We start from the raw sequence: 18398 nt of genomic DNA on the forward strand, positions 1-18398 counted from the left end.
CAAAGATGCAACAGAAAAGTGAGATGTTTAAAAGCTGCAGTTCCTCAGTCGACCACTTGAGGGCGCACCGACTGAAACTCAAAGAAACCTGCACATGCATTATCTTTAAATTCTCGATGAGACATAAACATTTTCTTAAAAATGTTTTGAGCTCGAAAGGATGAAAATGTGGATCGGTCATTTTGGTTCAGACTGAAATATCTCAACAAATTACGTTTCCTCTAGCACCACCATGATGTTAACTACTATAGTTTTGAGTTAAATGTGTCTTTTGGATAGATTACTGTGAAATTTGGTTCAGGCGTTTTTATTCCCCAGATGACAAATTGTAATAACTTTGGTCTACTTATACTTTTTAAATTTGAATTTTTAAATTTTATTTGAAGCTTTTTTGGTTCTCCAGTTGTCCAAATTAGTTTTTTTTAAAGTGTTTTGTTTCTTGCAAATCTAAAATAAATATCCTCTAAATCTTCCTCTTTTCAATTTAGAAAAACTCTGTCATTTACATGTATTAATTAAGCAAAATATATACTACAATAAAAATGTTTGTTTGATTTTGGGTAAAATGAAACAAAACAATTAGAATAAGTGACAAAAATATTCAAAGACTCCTGACTGCATTCTACATAACGCCTGACCTGAATCTCCTCCCGTCTCCATGGCAACAATATCACAGCAGCTGAATGTTGTATGTATGCATTAATGAGTGTCAGATGTGAGGCACTAATATGTGATAATCTCTCTCAGTTCAGTTCAAAGGCTTTGACATAAGAAACGTACATTTACATCAACGAAGCAAATGTGAAATAAAATCCAAAAATGTGCAAAGTGTAGGTAAAGACTTGTTTAAAGAAATGCACAAACATATAACATTACAACACTGTAGTCAGTAACTAAATAATAGGTTAAATTATTTAAGATTACAAACAAGAATTGTGATTTTGCTGTTTAAAAAAATGTATATAATACTAAAAATATGTATATAACTATTTAAAAAAGATAATTTTTAAACTACAGATTTAAAATGTGAAATGTTTACGTAGTTCTTCATTCTAGTAGAATATTCAGTTATTCAGTTTTAGCAGCTCTTAGAAACACACTGTAAAAAAAGAAAAGAATAAAGAGCCACAGTGGTCCTGCCTTAAAACTGCGAAGATCTGCGTTGGTGCTAAACTAAGTAGCTAACATCACTAATAATTATCAAAACACTGACGTACAAGAATATGTGACATAAGAATATGTACAAAATTAACTGAATAGTGAAGTAACTATAATGTGGAGGTGAAGGGGTTTATGGGGACTAACTCGCTTTTGGAGCCTCGAGTGGTCATTTGAGGAACTGCAGTTTTTGTCACTTAAGTTAAGGAATGGTTCACTAAAACCGAACAACTGAATAATCGTTCGCAGGACTAACTTTGACCTTTTGTGCGTTTTTTTTTCATTTAATTTTTTAATTGAAAGACTTTTATCAAGAGTTGAGCTGTGAAGTCTAGTATTCGGGTTCATTAACAACAGCTTTTAGCCACTAGGAGGAGCTTTAAGCTTTTAGCCACTAGGAGGAGCTTTAAGGTTCTTGTGTTGTGAGTGAATTTTTACTACTTTGGCTTGGTAGTAAGTTAGCCTGCTAGCTAGCTGAATGGAGGGAACATGATGCAGACAAAGCCACACTAAAGTCCAGCATGGTTTAAAAGCTTCCAGAAAGTAAAGGATAATGTTGTCAGGTGTGAAATATGTGGAGCTAAAGCTTGTTTGTTATGAATATTCGTCGGCATGCAGCCAATATTCGGTTATTCTTTCTGACCGACTATTAAAACACAGGCTCTTGAGCTTTGGCTTCATTTTTCAGTCCCAGATGTCAAATGTTTGGTTACGACACTTAACCTTTAATGGAGCAAAAGACGTGAGGAAGACGTTTATTCGAACTGTTAAAGCTGAGACATTCGAGTGTGAATTTTTTTACAAGAAAAAACTAAGTGATGCTTCAAATGAGATGGAGTGGAAGAGAGGATGATGATGAAGTTATTCTGAGTCATCTGAGTAGAAAAATAGTGGAGGAGTGGTTGTTCTTTCTTACAAAGACTTTCTATCACAGTCTTGTATTGTAGAGGAGGTGATAAATGGTGGACTGGTGGTAGTTAAAGCTCTATCTCAGAGTCTGAAAGGGTACATTTTTAAATGAAATTGGCACCATTTTAAATGATTGTTCCTCTGTAGAAATGTTGCTGAGGAGATTTTATTTGTTCAGAAAATGATGTCATGCTGCTTCAAAACGTACAATGACTCAGTTTGTAAAAACAGTCTCTGGTTGACGTACATGGTTACACAGCAGGGGTGGTATCATTTATGTGGCTAGACTGGATCCATGTTTTTGTTGCAAATATAAAACATAAAAGTGGATATTTGCATTTTAACACTGCCTTTCTTATGGGTGATACTTATAAAGACACTTTTATATTCTTTTGGAAAGACTTTAGATCCAGAAAATTTGAATTTGCATCTTTAACACAACGGTGGGGATTATGGAAAAGTTGAAATTGCACCAACAATCTGGCTGAGGATCGCTTGTAATATTATTAGACGTATAAATAACTCAGAGATGGAAACAGTGGAAATTCAAAGTTCAATACAGTCCACAGGAAAACGAGGACAAATTGAGATCCTCACGTTGAAGTTTTTCTTCAATTTAGAAAAAGAAAAATGGGCCGAGCAGGCAGATCCACGCCCTGCGCTCTGAAACAGGACAGATGCTGACTCAGTTTATTGATATACGACAGAGAGCTGTGAATATCTACAGTCAGCTGTATGAATATGAGGAAGATGACGTGTTGTTTGACTCTTTCTGCAGTACTCTCTCTAAAGTCTTTGTCCAGCACGGACGAGCCCCCAAATTAACAGACTTCTGGTGGAGATTTTTAAAACTTTCTGGGCTTTGTGACAACATTTTAATGACACTTCATAGTCACAGAGCTGCAGCAGAGTGATCATTGCATCGTTAACATAGACTGTATATAAGAAATGGACGCAACATCCGTGACGTCACCCATTGGTTTGTGGACTGCTGCTCGGAGGCCAATAGTATCGGATCTGAGCAGCGCCATCTTGAGCATGAGGCGCCCTCCTGAACCTGTGAACCAATCAACCTGTCAATCACGACGTAGCCACGCCCTAATGCATACCCTGCTTTATCGTCACATATAAAATCAGGGAGGCCAAAATGTCCCAAATGAACATCATACTGCATTGAAGAAGGCTTTAAACTAGCGATTGAGACCATAAACACATTTTGAAAACGTTTACTGAGGTTAGAAATCAAGTGAGAAGTTGGTGAATTCTCCATTGACTTGTATAGAGATGGAAGTCCTTTTGACACCAAAATGGTCGCCCCCTGGTGGCCTTTTGATAGAATGCAGTTTTAAGTTACTTCCGGGTTGGCCTCATTTCAGAGGACCTGAACTCCCCGCCTGATCGTTACCCACCAAAAAAAGAAGTGACATTCAGGATATAAAGAACTGGTGACCCGTCTACGGACTGTGTGCTGATTATAAACTGTTGTCCAAGAAAAGTGATCACATACATCATCCATGGAGACCAATCATACTGTGTGACTAATTAGTTGATCTTTGATTATATATCATTAATCAGAGATATTTTTGAAGTTCTTTCAGTGTAGAAACTAGTCTCTTGTCATTGGATTGTGAAAAGGTGTTTGACCGTTGGAAGCTTAAGGTTTGTCTTCATTACCACGATCAAATAAATGTATGAGGACACTGAGAGTGTTTAGTAGACCTTTTTAAAGTGAGTAGAGATATACAGCAGGGTTATTGAATGTCAGGAGGGTTGTATAACATTTCAATAGAACCACTGTTACATAAAACATGTTCTTGTATCGATGGTCTGGTTTTATTTTATTTTAACACAAAGCATATAAGGCCCGACTGATACTGGATTTTTTGGGGCTGGAGCCGATACCGATATTAAGCAGTAAAAAAATGTCTATCGATGAATACTAGATCATTTTATGTAAAGAATATGAACATACATTTTTTTCAATGAACCCTTAACCTTCATGTCGTCCTCCCGGGTCAAATTAACCCCGTCTGTTTTGACTGTTCCTTCTTTCCTCCCTTCCTTCCTTCCGTCCTTCTTTCATCCCTCCCTCCTTCCTTCCTTCCCTCCTTCCTCCCTCCCTCCTTCTCTCTTTCTTTCCTCCTCCCTTCCTTCTTTCCTCCCTCCCTCCTACCTTCCTTCCTCCTTTCCTTCCCTCCTCCCTCCTTTCATTCCTTCTTCCTCCCTTCCTTCTTCCTTCCTCCCTTCCTTCCTTCCTCCCTCCTTTCCATCCTTCCTTCCTCTCTTCCATGCTTCCTTCCTCCCTCCCATCCTTCCTTCCTTGACTCGAGTTATAGATAACTATAATTAACTAAATGACAAAAAGACACAAAAAAATGTACATGTATATTAAACCTGAAATAAGAAAAATGATCAAAAATACATTACCTTTCTGTATAACCGATAATTATTGGCTTAAGCTGATGATCTTTTTGTTGGAAGAAGTTGATAAATTAAAAAAATAAGTGTTGACAGTGTGAAGCTGGTTTCCTGGTTTGTGTCCCAGGAGGAAGAGAAAGGTTTGAAATATCTTGAGGTTTTTCTGGGAGTTGAAGATGTAGTGAAGAAAAACTGTGAAGGATGATTAGAGAGGGTGAAAGTGATTAGAACATAACTGTCTCTCTTCTAGTTTGTGGTATAAACTGGTTTGTATGGAGCCACCTACAGGCGGACTGCAGGAAGTACAACCTGTTAATCACTTGAACTTGAAGTTTTTCTGGGATGAGTTTCATTGAGTTTACTTTTTATTACCAAGGAAGAAGTAGGACATGGTTTAGTGTATCTTTCCAGGAGATCACCAACCTTTTAGATTACAGTTTGTTCAACGTTACCTTATAGACAGATTTAGTAGATATTACTTTAATAAAAACAGACAGTTTCAGGTTAGATCTACTCCTGGGCTTGGATGGTTGTATGGTTTACCTTTGTATTACCAGCAGGGACTTTTTGAAGCATTGAACGTTTTGTTTTTGTGTTTAAAAAAAAAAAAAATCATCTTTAGACTACAGCTTCTAATTTTGTGGCTTTTGGAAGAACCTTGACACATGGATCCAGACCATAGACTGTATATAAATTGACGTAACATCCGTGACGTCACCCATTGGTTTGTGGACTGCTGCTCGGAGGCCAATAGTATCGGATCTGAGCAGCACCAGCTTGAAAATTTCAGGTGCATGCTGGGAAAAATAAAAACATGGATTCTACTTATATGGGCATCAGGAGGAGCATGAAGCGCCCTCCTGAACCTGTGAACCAATCAACCTGTCAATCACGACGTAGCCACGCCCTAATGCATACCCTGCTTTATCGTCACATATAAAATCAGGGAGGCCAAAATGTCCCAAATGAACATCATACTGCATTGAAGAAGGCTTTAAACTAGCGATTGAGACCATAAACACATTTTGAAAACGTTTACTGAGGTTAGAAATCAAGTGAGAAGTTGGTGAATTCTCCATTGACTTGTATAGAGACGGAAGTCCTTTTGACACCAAAACGGTCGCCCCCTGGTGGCCTTTTGATAGAATGCAGTTTTAAGTTACTTCTGCGTTGGCCTCATTTCAGAGGACCGGAACTCCCCGCCTGGAATCCAGACTGGATGTACAGGACTGAAGTGTAGTGGATAATAGTGGATGTTGCAGGTCCTGGTCTTCAGTGGTATCTCTGTTTGGTTTCAGGTCGGTAGAAACACTGCAGGAACATATAGTCGTAGTCGTAGAGAAACTACTTTTCCTGAACTGGGACTAACTGGACCAGAAGTTGAATCTAAATATGTTGAGACTTCAGATTTATTAGGTTAAACTGGAAAAAGCAATAAACAGATTCAGTGTAGATCAGGAGTCAAACTCATCTTCATTCAAACGCCCAATATGATCTGATGAGGGCCGGATCATTAAAAAGATGGAGGGATAGAAGGAAAAGGAGACAGGAAGGAAAGGTGGAAGGACAGATGGAGAGAAGGAAGGAAGGAAAGTAGGAATGAAGGACATGGAATGAAGTAAAAGAGGGAAGGAAGAAAGGGAGGGAGCAAGGAAGGACGGAAGGAAGTAAGAAAGGGAGGAAGGGAGGAAGGAATGACGAAAAGGGAGGAAGGACAGATGGAGAGAAGGAAGTAAGAAAGGGAGGAAGGACAGATGGAGAGAAGGAAGTAAGAAAGGGAGGAAGGAAGTAAGTAAGAAAGGGAGGAAGGACAGACGGAGAGAAGCAAGGGAGGAAGGAAGGAAGGACAGATGGAATAAAGGGAAAGGGAGGAAGGGCAGATGGAGAGAAGGAAAAGAAGGATTAAAGGAAGGAAGAAAGGGAGGAATGAAGGAAATGTTTAAAGGTGAGACAGTGAGAAAATAACGTTAGTCCAGTATGAAGTTTTATTTTTATAAACTTTAAATAACAGATCATGTGAAAGTGAAAGTACGGCTGGATTTCAGACTTCATATAATCATGAATAGTTTGAGGATCTGATGACATGTTGGTGTTATGATGATAATCTGCTCACATATTAATTATAATAAAAAGAAAAGTCATTTACTGGAATAAATGAATTTATGATATTTAGTTTTAGTTTATTTATATTATTGTCAGTCTGATCTCTCTGTAACCCCCTCCCCTCCTCCCTCCCCTTTTCTTCAAATAACCTTTATTGACATGAACAGATCAGACGATTATTAACATCGAGCTACGATTACAAATAAATATAATATTCAAATATCAGTAAACACATCAGATAAGAGTATACTACTCACACTTCTCTCTCTCTCTCTCTATCGCTCCCTCTTTCTCTCTCTCCTCCTCTCTCTCTCCCTCTCTCTCTCTTTCTCTCTCTCCTTCCCTCTCTCTTTGTCTCTCCCTCTCTCTCCCTCTGTCTCTCTCTCTCTCTTTCTCTCTCTCTCTTTCTCTTTCTCTCCCTTTGTCTCTCTCTTTCTTCTCTCTCTCTCTCTCTTTCTCTCCCTCTGTCTGTCTCCCTCTGTCTCTCTCTTTCTCCTCCCTCTGTCTCTCCCTCTCTCTCTCTCTCCTTTCTCTCCCTCTCTCTCTCTCTCCTCTCTCTCTCTCTCTCTCTCTCTCTCTCTTTCTCTCCCTTTGTCTCTCTCCCTCTCTCTCTTTCTTTCTCTCTCTCTCTTTCTCTCCCTCTGTCTCTCTCTTTCTCTCCCTCTGTCCTCTCTCCCTCTCTCTCTCTCCCTCTCTCTCTTTCTTTCTCTCTCTCTCTTTCTCTCCCTCTGTCTCTCTCTCTTTTCCCCTCTCTCTCTTTCTTTCTCTCCCTCTCTCTCTCATCTCCCTCTCTCTCCCTCTCTCCTCTCTCTCCCTCTCTCTCTCTCTCTCTCTCTCTCCCTCTCTTTCTCTCTCTCTCTCTCTCCTCTCTCTCTCTCTCTCTCTCTCTCTCTCTCTCTCTCTCTCTCTCTCTCTCTCTTCTCTCTCTCTCTCTCTCTCTCTCTCTCTCTCTCTCTCTCTCTCTCTCCCTCTCTCTCTCTCTCTCTCTCTGCAGCACTGCAGATCTGTCCGCGGTGCTGAAACTGTCGACGACAGTCTGTCAGTGCGACACTGGCTGTGAAAAAAAGAGAGAGAGACTGTTGTTGTTTTTCTGTCGTTCTTTCCATCAACACGTGATTTATTATGTTCAAAAATAGCTTAAAAAGCAGCATATTTTCTACATGTTCTCCTTTAAATGTCATTAAATGTTTGTATATTTTACTCCAGTGTGATTCTGATCTTAAATTTACATTAAATTAATTATTCAATGGAAACCTGATCAAATACTGTTCCAGATACTGTCAATAATAATGATAATAATGTTATTTATGTAGCTAATTAAATGGTGCATTACAAACATGCACAGCTACAAAACACAAATGATTTAAAATAAATTAATATGTGCAAAAATATAAATTTATATAAAAGGCTAAAAAAACATGATGTAAAAGTTGAACATGTTTTTTTTTTTAGCTCTACAGGTGTTGTAAACATTTGTGCTAGAGGAGCTCTCACATGAAGATGCTCTCAGACTGCAGATTATCACTGATTGATCCTTTCTGATCGGCTCCAATAATCGATCACTTGCAGGTATTTGGGGGTCAACCTTTAGGATAAGTGTGTGAAAGCCTCCTCAGCCATCAGCTCACCTGGTTGTATAATCTGAGTCTCGGTTGCCGCAGTGGAGGAAACCCCGCTCCCCTCTCGCGCTTTACGTCTCTCTCCCGCCAGTCCTTGTATGGTATGGGGATACCCGCCGTCACCACCGGAAGTTGCCCATGTTTGGGCTGCTACGAAGCTCGCGGCGGGGGGAATCCCTCGCGCCGGTGTCGACCAATGAGACGGGGACGGGAGTTACCTAGGAGACGGAGAGTATAAAAACCGGCGGAGAGCAGAGAGGGAGCACGAGCATCTCTCACCGAGCACACCGGCAGCACCACGAGCGGATTATTAACGGGATTTTTAACAGCGCGAGGAAGGGAATCCCTGACACCTGCAGAGCTTTAAAAAAAAAACAACAACCCAGCTTTAAACACACACATACCTGCCACTGTTGGCACGCGCTGCAAACACACAAACACACCTATCAATAACGATGCTTCTGGAGCGCGAGGACAGCTTCATGTCGGAGTTTGAGGACGCGTGCAGCGCCTGGGTGGACAGCGTGGGCTCGAGCCCCAGCGACGCAGCTGACTCTGACGTGGGATCACCTTTCTGCCAAGGTGTGTGTTCGTTAATCAATGAGCTTATAGGCTAATTTAACAAAGTATTGATTATGATAATTGGTGCAAAATGTGCATCTGTTGCATGACTGGTGGCTGCAGGACAAGTGAACCAGCACCTGCTAATAATGATAATAATAATGATGATTATAATAATAAATGTGATTAATTATTGATTAATACTAATGTAACTGGTGCATGTTGCAGCTGTTTGCATGTCTGGAGCTGCAGCTGCTCTTTTATCTTCATCATATGAACTAGATGTTATCTGTGTAGGCTGCTGCTGCCCACTGAGGAGAGATTATGCAATGACAATAACACCCCCTCCCTCCTTCTCTCCATCCCTCTCTCTCTCTCTCTCCCCTCTCTCTCTCTCTCTACAGTTTTCTCTCCGGGAACTGACGCCTCTGACTCAGATTTCTTCTCCGACTTCAGCGACTGCTCCTCGGACACGCTCTCCCCCTCCCTCGGTTACACCGGCAGCTTTTTCACCGAGCCGGAGACGGTACCGGCGGGTCTGAGCAGCACTGCGGACGCCATCCTCAACATGATCACTGAGATCGTCGGTATCTGCACCGAGATGGAGCAGCAAAGCGAGTCAAGCCCAGCCTCTGCGGCTCCCTCCCCGCCCGCAGCCTCCATCTCGCCCCCGCTTTTCGCTCCATCTCCAGCAGTGGTTTCCACCGACATGAGCCCCCCCTCCCTGCCCGCAGCCTCCACCTCTCAGCCTATGGTGGTGGTGAAGAGCGAGTTTGTGACCTCCAGCTGCAGCAGCGGGTGTGGACACTCTGCAGTGACCGGGAATGATGCGCTCTACCCGGCCAACTCTGACTCTCTCCTCCCGCTGTCTGCTCTGGAGCAACAGGTGGATGTGGCTGATTTTATCGACTCTCTGCTCAGCTCTGAGGCCGGCCTGGGAGAGCTGAAGCCCGGCTGTGAGATCAAGCAGGAGCCGGTGGGGCTGGAGGATTGGCTGAAGAGCTTAGCGGCGGCTCCGGTTACCGGGGGAGACTCCGGTAGCTACGTCATCAGCAGACCTGTAGTGAAGACGGAGCTCGTGCAGACCGGGAGCCCCCCCTCCTCCCTCCCCTCCCTACCCTCCACCCTGGACGCGCATCTCCTGTCCTCCCTCCTGCAGGGCGCGTTCCCGATAGTCAACCTCAGCAGCGTGCACGCGACAGGAGCCCCCAAACTGTCACGCGGGGGCAGGAGATCTCCCGCCAAGGGCCTCAAGGCGAAACCGTTCACGTGCTCGGTGCAAGGCTGCGACCGGCGCTTCTCGCGCTCGGACGAGCTCAACAGGCACGTGCGCATCCACACCGGACAGAAGCCTTTCCAGTGCACCATTTGCGCACGCAGCTTCAGCCGCAGCGACCACCTGACCACGCACACGCGCACACACACGGGGGAGAAGCCTTTCTCCTGCGATGTGTGCGGCAAGAGGTTCGCGCGCAGCGACGAGAGGAAGAGGCACGGGCGCGTGCACGTCAAGCAGCAGCTGCGCGCACAGATGATGGCCGCGTACTCGCTGGCCCTGAACGCGCCTGGAGTCTGAACAGCAGTGCGTGCACGTTAACCCGGCCGATGAGGCTGCTAAAGAGTAAAGTTTAAAGCTTCGGGATTTGAACCGTCAACCGGAAACCGTCTGTTTCCATGTGACGTCATGATGAAGCCTGAACAGGAATGGGTCAGAGGTCATCTCTGGAGGTGCATGTGCACCTCACCTACAGGAAGGATTTTGGGGAAACAGAGACAATCTGATGCTGGAACAGCTGATCCTGGAACAGCTGTATGCTTGTGACTCTGAATGTGTGCTGCAGCGGTGCATTGTGGGAGCTGTAGTTTTAAAGGAGCAGTCTGTAAAATCTTCACTTCTCTGCATGAAACAGAAGAAACTGAATGTTGTTACATATTTTTACGTCTTTCTATGTTTGTAAAAATATATATCTCTATTTTTCTAAATGTTTGTTTACCTTTATTATCACAGTGTTTATGTTTATAGAGCGATGATGTCACTTTTTCTATGATTGTAAATCGAATGAACTTTATATAAACGTGGTTCTGATGACAGTGCGGGTTGCTGCCCTGATGCATTGTGGGATTTGTAGTGTTAAAGCACACGTGGCTGTTCCCTCATTCTGCTGCATGGAGGCTGCTGTCAATAAAATAACTACAAGTAATACATGGAGTCCGGACTGATGCTTCTTCTTCATCAGTATCACCATCATCAGCATCATCATCATCATCATCAGCTATATTAACTACATGGAGTCCAGACTGATGCTTCTTTATGATCTTCATCAGCATCACCATCATCTTCATCACATTGTGAAACATTACCACTCTTGTCTTCATGAGTGACTTTATCTTCATCATCTTCATCCTTCATCATCGTCAGGAGAATCACTGTGAGCATCATCTTCACCATCTTCATCCTTCATCATTGTCAGGAGAATCACAGACCAGTATCTTTATCTTTTACTGCCATCATCTTCATCACCGTGAGCATCATCACCAGCATCATCTTCATCACCATCATCTTCATTTTCTTCCTCATCATCGTGTAAAGCATTAGCGTTCGTGTGGTCAACACAAACAGCATCATCTTCATCATTTTAATCATCGTCATTAGCTTTATCTTCATCACTGAGCATCATCATCACTATTACCTTCATCATCATTATCATCATCATCAGCTATATTAAGAGTCATCATCACCATCATCTTCCTCATCGCCAGCATTATCTTCATCATCGAGTACAGCATCAGCGTTCTCGTGGTCAACACAAACAGCGTCATCTTCATCACTGAGCATCATCATCACTATTACCATCATCATCATCATCAGCTATATTAAGAGTCATCATCACCATCATCTTCCTCATTATATAATTATCTTCCTCATCATCATCATTTTGTGAATCTTCATCATCTTCATCTCATTTACTAGAGCAGCATTTTCTTCATTTTCATCTTCCTCCTCATCATCGTCGCCTTTATCACAAACATTTTTCCATCTTCCTCCTCCCCCTCCTCCTCTTCCTCACCGAGAGCAGCAGCGCAGATTTCTCTGCACTTCCTGTCCCATTCATCAACAAGCTGCTGTTGCCAGGCAACACGTGGTCAGATTTGTTCCTGTCACTTTGGCTTCGTCCAGTGTTGTGAGCTGTGAAGGCTCCGTCGTCATGGCAACGGCAGGCTGAAGTTTCAGCCGTGAGTGATTTCAAGTTTAAGTTTTATTTTTATAAAAGGATAAAAATAAGTATTTTGAGTCGTTATTTTGACAATTAGATAATTAAAAAGCAGTATAATATAAGACTGAGGCAGTGAACAGACCATAATATATCAAGAAAGAGCAAAAATAATTAAAATATAATACAAATAAATTACAATTCACTCCACAAGTTTTCACAGCTTTAGATTTTAGATGCAGTATTTATTTTATTTATTTATGTATTTATTTTATTTTATTTTATTTTATTTAATTTATAAGGGACCATGAACAGTATTAAACATAAATGTTACCATTTGGTTTTCATCAGTAGGTCAAAATGTATTTTATTAACCTTTATTTTACCTCGAGTCCTCATTTACAACATTTACAGCAACACGACAAAACACAAAATAATATCAGGTAAAAGAAAACAAAAGAAATAAAGGAATAAAAGAAAATATTAGGAAAAATAAAACAATGAATAAATACAGTTAAATAGTCAAGATGCTGTGAAGTTAAAAACATTTACAATCAAATTAAACAAGGTCTGAAATGAGGCTTTTGAAGCTGTGTTGATGGTTTTACAGATTGTTCCATGTGTAAGATTTCAGGGTTAACAGATGAAATATATAGAAGCAGTAACTGTAACAAAGCTTTATATATGAATAAAAACCATCATATAGCAGATAATAAGAGAACAGCATGAAGAAAAAAGCACACAGGACAGGTAGTACTAAAAAGAAAACACACTTTTTTTGTGTGCATCCAGGTTGGATTTTAAATCTCACTTGAAAACATTACGTTTGTATATTTGTTGGATGTTTGTCTAAATGTGGAATTTTGACACTAATGAAATGAGATGATCAACATAAACATCTTATTTGAAATAGACAGTTTTCAGTTAATAACTTAAATTAAACCATATTATCAAATCAAATACAGAAGCAGGTTTACTAATTACGCCTCTTTCCTTTATTTATGTATTATTAGTTTTTATACTCTGAATTTCTTGTGTATAATTCTGGAGGAGATATCATCAGAGTTACAGATGATTTTAGCTGCAGTAACAAACTGTCCATAAACACACATTTGTTTATATTCTGCAGGCTGTTGGCGCCATCTAGTGGTCATAATGCAGAACTACAACTACAACAGGCCAAGAGGGAAGAAGTAAGTTTACACTGTTGAATCATCTTCTTTCCTGTTTTATATATTTTATCATTATAACTGATCACAGGGGTCAAAGGTCACAGTAGTAGTTCAGCAGGTTAGTTAATAATAATAAAAGAGTTATAATGGTTTTAATCTCTATTATAAGTGTGCTGATGGTCTTTATGGAAATCCTGTTTATCATCCTTTATAAACCTAAAAAGCACATTATATAATTAAACATTTACATCATCTGTTTCTCTATTTATTCAGCTTATTTAGATATATGATTAAGCTCAAACATCATTATGGCCGTCAGACAGCAACATGTTTGTGTTGTCACCAAATAAAATATTAGATGCCAGTTTCAAAAAACACAACATTGACCATCAATATAAATTAAGAATAACACGGCCCTAAGATTGAGCCCAAGTCCTTGTTTCCCTGAATGTAAGCTGATGATTGCATTGTGTCTCCATGTTAGCATTGAGACACAATGACCACTTTTATGGGGGAATACATTAGGTTGAAATAAACCAGAATTTTCCTTTTAAATTAAAGCCAGTGAACAATCAGATGGTATTCTGGGTCACAGCTGACCTCTGTAGCTTCTGTCTATTGTAATATTAGGATAAAGTCAACCATATAAACACACTTCAATCAACTTAAAGAAAATGATCTCATAGGGTTGGGCAATTAATCGAAAAATAATGGAAACCGATATTTAGAAACTCTAATCGACTTAATCTTGCTCATGTCAATTAATCGTGGTGTTCACTGTTGCCATGACAGTAAAGGTTGCATATCTTTAAGGAATTTGAAAACTTGTCTCCAGTGATCATTTGAACTCAAACCATGATCTTTACATAGTTCTAATCAAGTAAACTAGACATTAACCACAGCGTCACACCTTAAAACATCATTAATTTCACTCCCTAAAGATCCTCATGTGTGAGGGCAGCAGTGTAAAATACTAAACTAAAGAAACTGTGAAAATACATCATTGTTCATCAAGGCAGGAGATAATCGTTCATTAATCATAATCGAGGTTAAAAGTTCAATTAATCGTGATTTAGATTTTTGCCATAATCGCCCAGCCCTATTATCTCATTATTATGACAAAACTGTTCTTCTCAATCACTGATGATCTATAACTGGGCCTGTTGACTAAACATCCAAACCATGACGCCATCTACACACCAATCAGGACCTCAGGATAGATGATAACAAAGGTTAACATGGGTCACTCACTTGTTTCTCCACAAAGACATGAAGCAGAATAAATGTGATTTTCTTTCTTTATGTACAGACTGTGTTCTGAATTGATCTCAGCGGGGTGTGACGACTGATTTGTAGTGTTTCTGTTTATTTGATGATTTCTGTGTGATGTCTGAAGGCAAAGTTTGATTCTTTTTTACTTTGGTTTTGAGTCAGGGAAGTTTGAAGTTTTTTTTATAAAAGATGAATGCAGGTAAACGTTTGTGTTTGGAGTTTTTGGGAAATGGGTCAAGAAATGTGTTTAGATATCGAGAAAAACTGTAACTATGACTTTACTATCTTTAAATTGTGAGAGATAAGGCCTATAGTTGTTTCACTGGTCAATACTATGTGCTTCTATACATATCCAATGGTTTGTAAACATATATATATAGAAAAGAACATTACTTTCTTATACTTCTTATGTGTCATTAATCCAGTTGAAAGGATGATTACAGACACATGTGAGTGTGAGGGGTTTATTGTGTCATGTCTGTGTATTAACTACTGTAAACGCCTAAGCCTCCGGGTTTTGTTAAATCAGACAAGACAACCAGTATTAGAATTGACTAATTTCGTAGGGGGTCAGCAAGGGTTTGGCAGTGTTCATTGGTTGGTTTCTGTACTTTATTACTTTATGACTTTGTTACTGTTTTACTTTATTACTTTATTACCCGCTCTTATTCAAATGACCACTAGGAGTTACAGTATAAAAGCTGAAACTGTTTGTTGTTCAGTAGAATGACTGTGTGTCCTTCTCCATGCTGGCATGAGTAAGAGAGACAGATTCATCACTCCGTCATCTGTGATTCTTCAGAGAAACTTCTAGCAAAAAATATCTAGTACATGAGTATTATTTTATGAATTTATCCTTTAAGTATAATTTTGAGGCGCATGTAGGCTATTTATTACACTAAATGTGTATCTTTTACTCTTGTGTCTAACTTAAATAGTTTACTTTGGTTTTATTTTGTAAATGAATAAATATAAAATAATAATTATATAAACAGGTATTATAATATTCATGTTAATAATAATAGGGTGGAGAACGGTAATGTGGGACACTTTTGGCCATTCTGACTTGTGAACTATATTTATATATGAATCCAATACATTATATCAACACCTTATATCATTACGAAATCCTCAAGATGTTTCCTTGTTTAATCAGAAGGTAATTGGTAGATGTTGTACTCAAAGGGAAAGTGACACATATTAGTGTTCCTTGTGCCAAATGGTTTCAGAATTTGTGGATTTTCTGATGTGGGACAGTTAGCGCTGAAGTCTGGGGCACTAGTTTTTAGGCTTATGCATCATTTGATGCACAAATACACCTCAAACATAATTTAAAAATTAGGAACATTGTTTTATTCATGAAAGGTTTATATCCTTAATATTGATTTTGTATAAATCTTATGTCACTGACCTATACGTGGACTTCACAAGGGGTACTTCGTGTGTAGCTATTTTTGCCCCCATTTATGATATAAGACACAAAGTCACATGATTTCTATTACATGACACACCTGTTTGGATTCAACACCAATCATGTTCACTTCAATGTTGTAGAAAAAGGGATAAATGCACTGATCACACTACTCCACCCTACTATAAATAAACATTGATATTTTACAGATAAAAACATGAGACTTTGTGACAAATTAAACTAACAGATACTGATCTGTATCCTCTTAATACATTTAAAAATATAATATCATTAAAAGGGAAATTATTATTAATATTTAACTGATAAACAAACAGATTTTACCCGCCTCTTCTGCTCCACGTCACGCGACGCTTACGTCAGCAACAGCAGCAGCAGCAGCACGCTGAGGCTGGGGAGGAGGCGCGCGGTGTGGCAGCTGAAACACACACACAGGCGCGCGCATAGAACGTTACCGAGGCTGCTGCACGAGACAGTTACAGTACAGGATCGATCGAACGTTCTGAGCACGAGAGCAGGATTCTATTCTATGGGCGGGAGGCTCGTGACACCATGGCAACGGATTTTAGACTGCTGCTGACCTGAGTGACGCACCGACACGTTACCATCCTGAACAGGTAACAGTTAAGTTGTTTACCGGTTATTTTACCGGTGTTTTTACCCGGTGCACCCACAGGATGAGTGGTCACGTGATGTAACAGCATCGCAGGCTTGTTTATAAGCGACAGTTTGTTTTGAATGTGTTAAATTTGACTTAATACAATAAAATAAATAGTTTATATGTGCAGATTGTGCTTGTTAATGCTTTTATAACACTGAACCTCCTTTTACATACAGTCACACTGATGCTCCTGTTGGAATTAACTACATTAAGTCCACTTAATTAAAACATATTTTATTTAAATGTTTTAATGTCTGTTAGAAAGGTTAAAATCTTAATAGCTGGTGGTCTTTACTGTGATCTCAGTCTGTGGAGCTGCTGACCTTTAACCTGACACTGTCTGCAGGCTGGTGGGAAATGTTTTTTCTTAAAGGTAGCTGCAAAAAACTGCAAACAATCATTTAAAATCAGATGTTAAATAACAGATTAGCTGTAATACTGATGATTTCTAGTCCAAAACCACCTCTACATCTCTACTATCTTATTCTTCCGCTGTTGTCCAAAAAATATTGTTGTTGTTTAGAAATGGCTCCAAAAACTAATAACAGTGATCATGTTTTCAGTCTCTGAAAATAATTCTGTTTAAAGCAGACACTACTGAGAATGTGCAGTAACGCTGTTCTGTTTACAGCTTCATTAGCTTGTTGTGCTTCATATCACAATAATAATAGACTGTAAGCACAAAGTTTTATCAGTCCTAATATTATTTCTAGTAGTTATCATTTCCTAGAGTGAAAGGTTCTGCCCTCAAATGTCTTTTTACCACCCAGGAGTCACTGTATTTATGACAAAGAAGCATTAAATCGTCACATTTGAGTAACTGTAACTAGTACGTTGTGGGGCATTACTGATTAAAATGTGGTTGATTAATCGATTAGTTGCTGGTCAGAAGATTAATTGCCAATTGTTTTAATAATCGATTTAATTGTATTGAGCCATTTTGAGAAAAAATGCAAAAATGTTCCAATTCCAGCTTTTTAAATATGAATATTTTCTCATTTATTTTGTCCTCTATGACAGTAAACAGATTTTTTTGGGGTTGTGGACATTAGAGGACACCAGATTGAGCTTTTGGGAAACGGGGATCGACAGACATTTTTCACCATTTGATTATCAAAATTATCAATCAACAAATCAATTAATTGTCTAATTGTTGCAGCTCTAAAAAATACTTAATTTCTTTTTTCACACATATTTAGCATTTAAGTAATAGTAACTATTTCTATTATACGGGAAGTGCACTCATTATAGAAAACCTAATATACTAGTAGATTGACAAAACTACGCACTGAAAACTATTTGTTAAATCATTTTGAATGAATCTTATGAATAAATTATTTTTGCAAACACCTGCGTATGAACCCTAATAAAAAGAGTCAACACTTACCACAGATCGTAACAGAAATAATGGACGTAGCCACTGTGATGCCCCATTTTGAAGCTTCGAGTTTGGTGACTTGACTGTCACCATATTGGATTTCTGTAGCCAGAAGTGTCCATATTTGGACAAGAAGGTAGTAACCAAGTACTAGATTGGTTATCATGGTGCATTTACATTCTATGGTTAATTGTGATAATGCTTATGCTAGTTTTCACTAGCGAAAAACAGGCTTAATGGAAAAACTATCTTATAGTTCAACCAAACACTTAACAAGACCTTTTTTAGGCGACCAAAATGTCACAATTAACTATCAACAACTCCGGGGAAGAAGTGTAGGTTACTGAATGCATTAATAGTACATGAATGTTATTGGATATAGATGGATGGATAGACTATTATATTAATATTATAACTATTATGAACTAAAAACACACTGAAATAGCGACAGCTATATATAGCTGTGGTACTGACTTGTCAATCACAACATAGCCACACCCTGAAGC

General features: G+C 39.4%; 1 protein-coding gene across 1 annotated transcript; it reads left to right on the top strand.

Moving 5' to 3' along the window:
• Positions 1-8662: 8662 nt before the first annotated feature.
• On the top strand, positions 8663-10344 carry egr4 (early growth response 4). Its single transcript, XM_062445207.1, has 2 exons — positions 8663-8789; positions 9173-10344. Exons 1-2 carry the CDS (start codon positions 8663-8665, stop codon positions 10342-10344), a joined length of 1299 nt encoding a protein of 432 aa, XP_062301191.1.
• The last annotated feature ends 8054 nt before the right edge of the window (positions 10345-18398 follow it).

The sequence above is a fragment of the Scomber scombrus genome, chromosome 23, assembly GCF_963691925.1.
Source record: "Scomber scombrus chromosome 23, fScoSco1.1, whole genome shotgun sequence".
NCBI lineage: Eukaryota > Metazoa > Chordata > Actinopteri > Scombriformes > Scombridae > Scomber > Scomber scombrus.

What these genes read in the sequence shown, in the direction of transcription:
- egr4 (XM_062445207.1), top strand. Translation starts at nt 8,663, where the DNA reads ATGCTTCTGGAGCGCGAGGACAGCTTCATGTCGGAGTTTGAGGACGCG. An exon ending in GGGATCACCTTTCTGCCAAG is followed by an intron (nt 8,790 to 9,172) that starts GTGTGTGTTCGT and finishes CTCTCTCTACAG; the next exon opens with TTTTCTCTCCGGGAACTGAC.